Below are 12037 nucleotides of genomic sequence, written 5' to 3'. Positions count from 1 at the left end.
TTTTTTGAGAATTTGCTACACTACATTAAAGTGAAATTTGGATAGTGTTTTATAACTGTCCAATTGTAACTCTATCTAAATTTAACTTTTATTCCTTCAAATGTAAATCTCAACTTTATTGTATAACAAATAAACTGTAGAGGCCTTTAAAAATACAAATGACTGGACATTCCCTCTTGGCAATCTTATTTAGTAGTCTGGAGTCGAGTCTATTTATCTTTAGTTTTAAAAAGTTCCTCAGAAGATGAACCACCATAGTTTAGAACCATTATCTGTTGAAATGTTCAGAGTTAATTTTTTACTCTGAAGATACAGTGTCATAAAGTTTTAGAGAGGGTCTAGACTTTGGAAATTATTTGTACAATTCTAGGAAAGTGAAAGGACTCATCTCAGGCCTCACAACTAGACCACTATGTAAGAACTCTTTTCTTTCACAGGGAAGAACTATTTAACACATCCAATTCCTTTGGACAACTCCTCTCACCTTGCTGCATAACTTTATTACATTCTTCACTGATGTGCTAGGTCAGTGTTTCCTGATAGAATCCACTGTGGTCTGTGGAACACATCATGATGGGAATGCCCATTCTTAACACCTTTCTCCACCCACTGCACACTCATCCTTTACCAGTAAGATATCTATCTATATCATACTTTCCAGAAGAGAAAAAACATTAGTATTACTATAGGCACACAGATCTATATGTTAAGGTTCAACTTAAATACCACTTCTTCCTAGCTAGACATAATCTTTTCATCTTCTGAATTCATGTAACACTTTATCTGTATCATTCCTATTTCATATAGGGCTTTAAAATACCTTTATCAGAGTTATCTATATACACATTTGATCTCTGACACTACTTGGACAGGTTTTTAGGGAATGAGGTATGATTTATCTTTTATCCCTCATAGCTTCTTGCATGGTGTTCCATACTTACTATATCAGAGATGATTTACTAAGGGGATGAATGAGCCTGGAAGTGAAATAGATTATACTGATAGTATGAGAAACACCAATGTGTGATGAAGGAAAAAAAAAAAAACTTCATGATATTCTGAAAACCTAGGTTTTGGTCTTCTCTACCACTAGATAACTATGTGATGAGTCTCTTAATTGTGTGTGCATGCATTGTGTGTTCATGTGTTTGTGTGTATGTATGCATGCTACAGTTTTCTCAGCCAGAAATTGAAAGTTTCAGCTAGACCCTGAATGCTATTTAGTTGTGCCTTTGAGGGTTCACTGTTAGTTTGGTCCTCTACTGTTCTCAAGAACTAATCCAGACTTTCAGCCTCACCTGCAGTCCTCTGTACTATGCTATTTCTATTCTGAAATGGACTTTGTAGATAATATAAGCAAACTAATCACTATCTTATTTATAAGAAATAAATGAAAAGTGATTCATTATGAAATGTTTGGATATATTACAGTATAAAATATAACTAACCCTTTCTTCACTTTTGGTTAGATGATTACAACAACTACTTCGCAAAGAAAACTTGGCCTGCAGGAAGAAATTCATTCATTCTACCCTCATACATTACCATACATTAAAAGTGGAACACTGATTACTTAAAGATTAGTATCAGGAAGGAAATAACTATTCTTGTATATATTTGTAATTCAGAGTTTTATGTATGCATTGCATGATGAAAGTAGTATTTCTAGACCACTTTTTGTGTCAATGGCTCTTTTTATTCTGAGAGCCAAGTAAAATAGATTGTTTTAAAACTACTATTGTTATGTATTTAATATGTTTTCCAATGCTTTTTATGGGAAAAAGTTATTTGTAAAAAGTTTTCTGTTAATTCCTTTGAAAATGTAACTGACAGTTCCTAAAAGAATAAATTCATCAGTGTTTTCAAAATTCACATTAAAATATGTAAAAATATTGCTTTCATCAATTTTCAATTAAAATGTGATTATTATGCAAACTTTTATACACTTTATAACTCAGTTTTCTATTGTCTTTAGCTACTGATGCAAATGTGAAGAATGAAAGTCTTTCATCTGTGCAGCAGCTTGGCATTAAAATGACTGTCAGGTATATTATAGGGAAATAGCTCCCTTGTGCATTTCTAGAATTTGTTTTATCTGCCTCATATGTGCTCAGTAGTATTTAATTTAACAACCAACTATTTTCTATACTTTAAATGCAGAGTTTATCATTCGGAAAATGACTTTGTTTTTGAGGATATTGGCACATGATTAAATTACCTCTCTAGGTAAATCAGTTACAGTTCATTGTTATTCCAGAGGCCAATTACAGTGTGTTTAAGCCCTCATGACTGTCAGGTTTTTTACAAAAATGACATTGTAAAAGTCAGCACGTTGGTAACACAGTCATACTATTTTCTAGAATATGATTAATTCCATGGTGATGAGTACAAAAGTACCTGAAGGACAGATGCAGAAGTTAAAATTAAAAAACTTATTGCAGTTTGAATTTTTAATACTCAAGTTGTAATTTTGAAAAGAAACAGGTAAGCTAAACAGTGAGCAGAGAGTTAAGGACTGAAACCTTGAAACTTCCCTTTCTTGCTTATTAAATGGGGATTTTAACATTCCCATTTTACTTATAGGGTCATCTTCAGAATCAAATTTTAAAAAGATACATGTAAGATTTGTTTAAAAAGCTGGGTATTTTTATAAATTCACAGCATGATGAAAGTGATTTTTTTAATAATTTGAACTTACATGCCTGTATCACATAGGGCATATGATTCTCTTAATTATGTTTTGTGATGTTGTGCCTGCTTTTTATACAAATATTTTATAATGCCCTATTGCTATTCTGAAATGGACTTCGTAGATAATATAAGCAGGCTAGTCACCTATTTTTTAACTCAATATAATATCTTATTTGTAAGAAATAAGCAAAGTTATTATGAAATGTTTGAATATATTACAGTATAAGATATAGCTGGCATCCAAGTGTAAAATCATTGTGACTCCAGCAGCTACAAATACAGACGGATTTTTCTTTCGTGCCTCAAATACTACAGTGTGGCCACAAGCAAAGAGATTTTGTGTGTGTGTGTGTGATGGAATCTCGCTCTGTCACCCAGGCTGGAGTGCAGTGGCACGATCTCGGCTTACTGCAGCCTCTGCCTCCCAGGTTCAGGCGATTCTCCTGCCTCAGGCTGCTGAGTAGCTGGGATTACAGGTGCATGCCACCATGCCCAGCTAATTTTTGTATTTTTAGCAGAGATGGGTTTTCACCATGTTGGTCAGGCTGGTCTCAAACTCCTGACCTCATGATCCACCCACCTCGGCCTCCCAAAGTGCTGGGATTACGGGTGTGAGCCACCAAGTCTCTTTAAAAAGAGACTTTTAAAAAAATGGTGAACAATTATTAGTAAGGTTTCAAAAGTACAGAAGTACAAAAGAAAAATTACAAAAGCACTACCTTTGCTTGATTTATACATAGTTGCATTGTATGTATACTAAAAAGTACAGAAGTTTTTGTAAGACAGAACTAGTTTCAGACAATTATAAACAACTTTTTCATCCATACCAGTAACAAATAGGACATTTGCAAGTTGCTGTTCAGGACTGTCCCATGTCTAATCACCTGGCCCTTGCTCATTAAGTACCAGTAGTGCCCCCTAGTCACTATGACAATCAAAAATAGTCCTACAAATTTCCAGAGTGGCCCCTGAGGGAAGTACCACCTCCATTTAGGACCATTAGACTGTTTGAACTCTAAAGGTACTTCTAGACTCAACATTTTGTAAAACTAACCTGTCAACATTCCATGTTTTAGATTAAATTCAGGAAAAAATGCTTATATTATACGTTTCATCTACAGGATATCATCATGTTCTCTCATTACTGTTTCATCTTCCTTTAAAATTATCAGTATTTGCCAGATGAATACTGTTAATCCAAATATATCATAATCATCAGAAACATATATTGAGAGCTAATCTTTCATAAGTGCTCTGTATAACATAGTTATGCTAAAAGAAGTAATTTTAAAACATTCAATGCAAGACCTAATATGTTTTATGTTTTGTGGGCTTTTAATATAGGTATGGCAAATTCCTCAATCTCTTAAAAGATGGTGCAGAAAATGATCTTACCTGGGTTTTAAAGCATTGTGAGAGATTCCTGAAACAGCAGCAAACTTCCATAAAATCTTCTCTTCATATCCTTTTTGAGTATATTCACAATAGCTTAATTTTTTTCACATATTTTTCATGATTCTTTGATGATATACCTTGACACATTTATAGTAAAGTAGTACTTTAAGCTATATTAGTGATTTGTTATGATATATTCTTACAGTATTTTATTCTGTATTTTAAATATGAATTTTGTTAAATTGAGTTGTAATCATTATATTTAGTCTCATTCATTGAATCTTAAACTGAATAAAGACATTAGAATGTATTTTCAGACATGTCTAAGAATATTTAAAAACTAGGTTTCATAAATTCAGAATAAGAATGTCTGCCTTTTTATTTAATATATCCATTTTATTTACAGAATTTTAATATTTTATCTTACAAAATATTGTAAAGTTTTCTTAACTGTATTTTTCAGTCTGCCTGCAAGGGAATTATGCTGGCCATGACTGGTTTGTATCTTCTCTGTTCATGATAATGTTGGGAGACAAAGAAAAAACATTCCAATTTCTTCGTCAATTTTCCAGGCTTCTGACTTCTGCTTTTCTTTGGTTGCCAAGGCTACATATTTCTGTAAGACTTCAATCTGTTTTTAAAGGAGGGTTTGAAATTTTAAGAACGTTATACTTACATACACTGGGGCATAATTTTATTTGTGAAGGACTTTGTAATAAATTATACTCATTTTTCTACTTGAATGTTTTTTGACTAATTCTCTTCGATTATATAGATTTGACATTTTCTCAAATACTTGGTGTCTTACCTAATAGTAACTGAATGATTTATATTAGAAGCATCTTCATGAAGTAGAAACATGATAATGAAATTAAAATGATAGTTGTATCAGTTAAATTCTGCACCTAAAAAGAGAACTGTTGACTTGTGTTTTGTATTGTTGCTTGGTTAAAAAGAATCTCTGGCTGATTATGGTATAAGAAAATCATTTATTAGGAAGATATTGTAACTATTTTCTATAGAAAATTATATACATTTTGTAAATCTATACTGAGTGTTTATTAAAGTATCGTAATGTATTTTAAAAGATTTTACTAGTCTTATGCAATCTCAGAGGTTACTTTAGAGGTAAGTATATCCCTCAATCAATTTATAATGTTTATGTTTATTTTATTTATTTGTTTATTGCTTGCTGTTAAGATTTCCAACTAGGGGAAACTGCCAAAAATATCAGCTATGCTAATGTTTCTCAAACCTTTTCCATGACATGTTGCATTTGGACAGTGAAATCACATGACAGTCAAGGATAAACTAAGGAGATTGGCAAGTATCTATATGGAGATGAAAATATTCATTAGGTGTTTTTTAAAATATATATTTGTGATAAGGAAAATAAAATCAATTCATCATGGAATACAATAAATATTAAAATTTTATAATGTTATGCTTCAAGTAGCTATATACAGTTACTTAAAAAGATCATCCAATTCTTGTTCTTCACCATAATGAGAAATTTTCCTCCCATGAACAGAGAGAAACTAATGGCAAAAAAAGTATGCACTAGTTTTTCTGCAATCAGTAGAACTATTTTCCTGCTGTTAACCAGAATTTGAGTAATTCTATTCCTTTAAACTGTACTTGAAGATTTTAAAACATCTAACAGCCTTTTCTCTTTTTCACTTTCAAATGTAATGTTGAAAATCTTTTGATAATGGGTATGGATTTTGTGTCCAATCATTCATTCTTCTGTGAAATATTTTAAAGTAATGTCTACATTCCACTAGTCTTAACAGTTCTGCCTTTAGTGTTCAGATTATGACACCATCTAAACATCAAGTGAATCATATTGAACCATAATTTTGTAAAGTTGCATTTATACTTTGAGCCTATAAAATTGTACTTTTTTTCATAACATCAACGATCTTGTGTTCTGATAGCATTTCTTTCTATAAAACTGAAAACAAGCAGGACTCCAGCAGCTTGAATTTTATTTGACTTACCATTTTGATAGCATCATTGAATATGGAATATATGAATGGAAGGGAGTGACACATTACTGGCTCGGGGTTTTCGGAATGATCTCTTGATGTAAAGCCTTGACACCTTTCTACTGATGCAGCTACACTGTCAGTGAAGACTTAATGCAGTGCCTTCCATAGCATCATTTTTTCTTTTCAATTACAAATACATCAAGTTGAATGTTTTATTACCAGTAGTTTGTTTTGATGCTTCTTTGTAAAACAGATGACATGCTGTTAAGATTCCTCGACAGGAATTCTATCTAGAACTGTTAGCTAAGTGCTGCTACTAATATCTTACATTTATACGACAGTATAAATGTTTTTGACTAACAATCTTTTGAATTGCTATTTCCCCTATGTCACTTGACTTGATAGTACATTCAGTAAGTCTTAATATATTATTTAAAAGTGATACCTTTTCTATTTCATTTGTTCCATTGTCTCAAACATTGTGGTGATGGTTTCTATGCAATTTGATAATATGAACAAATCTGCAGCATGGTGACAGACACATTGGCTATAGCTGTTGATAGTACAAACTTGTCTACCTTCTTTAGCTCAGCCTCACATTATTGTAATCAACCTCAAAAGAAATCAACCTATTTCCTCAATTCTACTTACCCCAACCTCATTACCCTGTCCTATTTTTTTTACCTTTTTTATAGCCTATATCAAGTCCTAATATTTATTTATCTATCTGTACACTTAATGTAAGTTCTTTGAAAACAGTTTTCTGTTTTGTTCATAGATGTGTCCCAAACTATAGGCCCATAGTAATCACTCAATAAATGTATGTTGAGTGTGTAAATTTATATATTTATATATATATATATATATATATTAAAAAAAATTTTTTTTTTTTGAGACAGAGTCTCACTCTGTCGCCCAGCCTGGACTGCAGTGGCATGATCTCGGCACACTGCAAGCTCCGCCTCCTGGATTCATGCCATTCTCCTGCCTCAGCCTCCCGAGTAGCTGGGACTACAGGTGCCTGCCACCACGCCCAGATAATGTTTTGCATTTTTAGTAGAGACCAGGTTTCACCGTGTTAGCCAGGATGGTCTCGATCTCCTGACTTTGTGATCTGCCTGCCTCGGCCTCCCAAAGTGCTGGGATTACAGGCATGAGCCACATAAATTAATATTTTAATAGAAATATGTAAGGATCTGTAAGCTTTTATTACTCTAGAAAATGTATTTGAAAGATATTAGATCCCCTGCATTCATAAGAATGTTGTAAACAAATGACCTTAAAAAGGTTTAAAAAAAAATAAGCTTAGGATAAGCAAAACAGGAAGTAATGAAAAATTAATTTGAGGTTCTTAAAATTTTATAAACTATGACTATATTACTCATATGAGATAAAAATAGTTTGAAAAATTATCCTTTGAAATCATTTACACCGGAAGAACCCTTTAATGTATTGATTTAATTAAATTATCTTCAATTATTCTTTGCTACTAAGAAAAAAACTTTGTAAATATTGAAATAGTTATTCTTTATGGAGTTTGATCAAGAATCAGAGTTTGGCCAGTTGTTAACATTGAAGCCATTAATAAAATGATATATTTTTAAAAATCAGGAAATTATTTTCGTAGTAGAAATATCTAATTTCAAAGAATAAATTAAAGTAGTGATCATAAATTTCCTGTCTCTGTAAAAGCATATGAAAAAGGAAATCTAATTAAACTGAAATAAAAACCAGAGTATTTTACATGCACATACAAACAAAACTCCACTTATGATAAATCAGGCTAAAGTAATGCTCAAATGAAGTAATATAGTTCAACAGGAAATTCATGCAATAGTTATAATATAGGGTAATCACTACAGAAGCCTTCCCTTACTCTTCTTAAAATAACAATTACCTAGTTCAGAAAGTTCATGGATTTAAAAATTCTAATTGTATTCAAGTATAAATTTACATTTAAATTTTACACTTATTAGAATGGCATGACATACTTGTTACCCCTTTGTAGAACATCAACAAATGTAAGCCATGTGACCAATCACTTGTAGGAAAGATGTCTAGTGTAAAACCCCTTCCCTTTCTTATATGTGACTATAAGTCTTAATCATATTTGCCGATTCAGTTTTCCCATTTTTTTTCTGAGAGGAGAAAGATTGATATTATCTAGAATTATAGAATCAAAGTTTTAAAAAATCTGCAAAATTTTTTGTTTACCTCTATGCATGATGCACAAGTTAACTACAACATTGCTGTAAAGCATGGCGCATCCTTTGCCCACAAAGTCTGAAAGATGGAGGACTAGACTGGACCAGACTAGACTGAATCCATTTGAATTGGAGAGTTTCAAATCTTTCTAATGGGGTCTTTCTATTTAATTTTCATAGCAAAGTAGAACTAGTTTTTTTTCTTAATATCAGGAATAAAATGACTCCCCAAAAGATCTATAATGGAAGAAAAAAAACTAAGACTGTTTTTTTTAAGCATAAATCTTTTATTATTAATCACTAAAGTAATATACAGTATTCTGAAGAGTGTTATGTTGTAAAGTCCTTGCTTCATGTTATGTCACTTTCTAGGATCTCAAAGCCAATGTCTTTATTGACAATTTTTTTGCACTTTGTCTTAGCGTAGTTTATATATTAGACTATTAATTAGATGATGCTAAATGCTGTTGTCCTGCATGTGTTCCATTAATCCAATATTCTGAATGATAAAGAGTTACTGTCCTTTGACAGAGTGGTGACTGTCTTTTCAGAGAGTGGTAAACAGGACAGAGAGTTACTGTCCTTTCAGAGAGTGATAAACAAATTACATCAAAACTCTATAAGTATAATAAACAATTTATCATTTGATGATTCAGAAGACCTTGTATTATATTCACGTGACTTAGAGCTCTCACTATTGATCTAGTTTTATGAACAATGTTTACTGTAAAATAGAGGCATGAAATGGTAATTAATAGACCAACTAATGAAACTTTTTATATAAGTGAGCTTACTTTATGACAAAAAGAAAAAACACTAATGATTGCATACTGTGCAGTCTGTGTGCAATCATTAGTGTATTTTCTTCTTGGCATTCAGTCAATAATATGTTGAGCATCTATTCTATGCAAGGCTTGGTATCAGGAGCTGTGTTACCACAAAGTATGGCAAACTTTCTTCCAACAGAGTCTAATTTATAAGAGTAGAAGAACTCTTACCTCAATTCAGGGAGTCCATTACATAACAATAACTTATTTTCCTTGAAAATATAATTAATAAATCTATTGTCTTTATCTCTTAATGGACCTACTCTAAAGGTATTTCTAATGTAGCCTAGAAAAGATACTGCATATGAATCATTTCCTATACATAGAACTCTTATGCAACTATTAGACATGTATTCAGAAAATTATTACCTAAGTTTGCATGGAAAAACTAAAATACACTTATGAGTTGATTTTTGTTTTCATATATGCCTATTAGATTTAGTCATTCTACAAATAGTCATTAGTGAAACACATTGCAATATTTCACGAAAGAAGATAAATTAATGGATACTGTTTCTCATTCAGTCCATATTATTATTTTAACAACTCAGTAAAAAGTTTTCTTTTTGTTCTACATATCGATATAAAGTTGGCTACAAGATATCCATTTACTGTGCTATGCTTCATTCATTAATGCACAAAAATAATGTTTTTTTCAAGTACTGTGAGGTATCTCCTGGAGAAACCTTCATAAATATACATTTACATAAATATTTATGTTTCTACAAATATATATTTCTGCAATGTGAAATAAGTCATTTATGATGAATTATAAAACCGAAAAACCACTGTAAATCAACTTGCTGATTTCAGAAACTTTAGTGTATAACTCAAACCTAAATTCTTAAAAGCATCCTAGCATTAGCAATAAGGCTTTACATAAATCTTCTGTATTTCAACTCATATAATTGCTATGAGTTTAATTTGTTTTAATTTAAAAGTATTAACTTTATTTAAAAAGTTTGAAAATAAGATGTATCCAGTAAAAGCAAGAAGATAAGATGCCTTTTTGGCAGTCTTTTAATTATGTAAAGTCTTCAGATCTACTTTGATTAACTTTTTTTGTTGATATAATTGCTAGTTGAACAGTTTTTCTTTACCTAAAATTGTATCTTCAGGTTTATTACTCTTTGTTAAAAAACAATTATTATGGGTATATATTGGCTTTATAGTAATACACAGTACATTATTGATCATTTGCAATGATAAATTGTACCTAAGAACTAAATTGAAAAAGTAAACAATATGTTTGTAAATATAGATGTGTGTATATATTCACATATATATAAGTAACTATCCATATAAAATTATATGGAAATAAACATAAATTTTATGAAAAATAGTTGGCCTGAGAACCTTGATGGGAATGCCTTGTGCACTTCTTTCCCAGTTTTAGAGATGAGTTTCTCAAATCATTCCCAATTTGAATTATTATTAATACAGGGTCAGATTTAGGCTACTATCAACATAGTAAAGGGTACAATGCAAATATCTTCAAGAGCTGACAAAGCTAAAATCCTTTGACATTATAGAATCATTGGCCAAAGCCAAGAATATTAAGCATATTTCAGTACACTTAGTATTAAAATGTAAAGTATTACTCATGTACTCACTTATATGTGTATTTATTCTTTCATGTAACAGCCCTCCTCATCTTTCCACAAGGATTTAAGTTGCCAAGATTATAAATTATTAACTTTTTTCCTGAGTCTTGGAAGGTATATAACACTGCCTTTATCAAAATTTCTTCTTTCAACACTGTTTAACATTCTGACTTTTTACTTTACATAATTATATTTACAGTGATTTGTTATGCCACCATATTAATTTTGAAGCAGCAATTTACAGCAAAAGGAAAATAGGTATGTTGGATTATTTTAAATGATCTATATTTATTAAATAATAAAATTAATAAAATTTTTAATTTTTCTCTTTTATGCAGAGTTACCTTCCTAATGACACTGTAGAATCTGGCATCCATCCAGTATATTTTTGCAGCACCCATTATATTGAAATGCTACTGAAGGCTGAGTTGCCTCTTGTGTTTTCAGCTTTTCACATGTCTGGCTTTGCACCATCACAGGTAATCCATAAGGGAGTAGCATTTCTCCAACTCCTTTATCTCAGTGTCTTCAAATAAAACTGTGTTCTCATCAAATAAGGAAATACCTTTAAATTAATAAAAGTGTATTTAAAATCCTCAAGCTAGCTTTTCTCCCCAGGCCTGTTATGATGTAAGTTTGCTTTATAATGCTTTCTACCATTCACAGAATTTCAGCTATTCAGGGCATAGACCTTCTGAAAGTCTGTATGACATGTAGGCTTTTTAATGGAGATAGTAATACTTGCTTCGTAATGCCAGTGATTAACTGAGGTAACAGAGGGCAAGAATTCTTACCAACATTGTTTCGTATATGATATACTGTGTCTTATCTAACAAAAAATCCCCGCGGATTAACCTGTGTGCCTCAGCTTGGTTTCTACTGTCGGGATCTAGGAAGGATTAATGTTTTTTTCTAGGGCCTCAAGTTACACAGTGCACAACCTTGGTGGTCATATACAGCCACAGATCCTTCTTTCTGTGTATAGCCAGTCCTTCGTTGGTGGAGGTGTGCATTGTTGCTTCACTATGTTATAATTAGGCTAAAATTAATATTGTAGGGTTTAAACCTTCATCTGTCTTTAGAATTAAATCTTTAGGTCAGGGTCTGAGAGAGCAGAGATACTTCATCTAAAGTTGTAACTATTAATAGTTTTAAGGCTCGTGACTCATATTATCAAATGAATTTGATTTTATTCTCCTAACGGAAATGAAGACTGTCCCTATTCTTCATGTTTGGGTATTTGGTTTTTTCAAAACTAATCACTAATTTAATAGGTGAAAATTGTTACCCTTTTAAAAATTTTGTGTTTCTTTGAACATTAGTAA

At 31.5% G+C, this 12037-nt stretch overlaps 1 protein-coding gene and 1 long non-coding RNA gene across 3 annotated transcripts in view; one reads left to right on the top strand and one right to left on the bottom strand.

Annotated features, from left to right (window-relative positions):
* Positions 1-12037, top strand: part of TBC1D32 (TBC1 domain family member 32) — a 257725-nt gene that overhangs the window by 217513 nt on the left and 28175 nt on the right. The window contains exons 30-33 of the mRNA XM_055114085.2: positions 1976-2045; positions 4036-4151; positions 4550-4704; positions 11051-11191. Coding sequence (XP_054970060.2) covers positions 1976-2045; positions 4036-4151; positions 4550-4704; positions 11051-11191 — 482 coding nt within the window. The remainder of the gene's footprint in view (positions 1-1975; positions 2046-4035; positions 4152-4549; positions 4705-11050; positions 11192-12037) is intronic.
* LOC117980686 (uncharacterized) overlaps positions 1-12037 on the bottom strand; it is a 99528-nt gene that overhangs the window by 73390 nt on the left and 14101 nt on the right. The gene's annotated exons all lie outside the window — the stretch shown is intronic.

Source organism: Pan paniscus, chromosome 5 (genome assembly GCF_029289425.2).
Source record: "Pan paniscus chromosome 5, NHGRI_mPanPan1-v2.0_pri, whole genome shotgun sequence".
Taxonomy (NCBI): Eukaryota; Metazoa; Chordata; class Mammalia; order Primates; family Hominidae; genus Pan; species Pan paniscus.
This window is presented reverse-complemented; position numbering and strand designations above follow the sequence as displayed.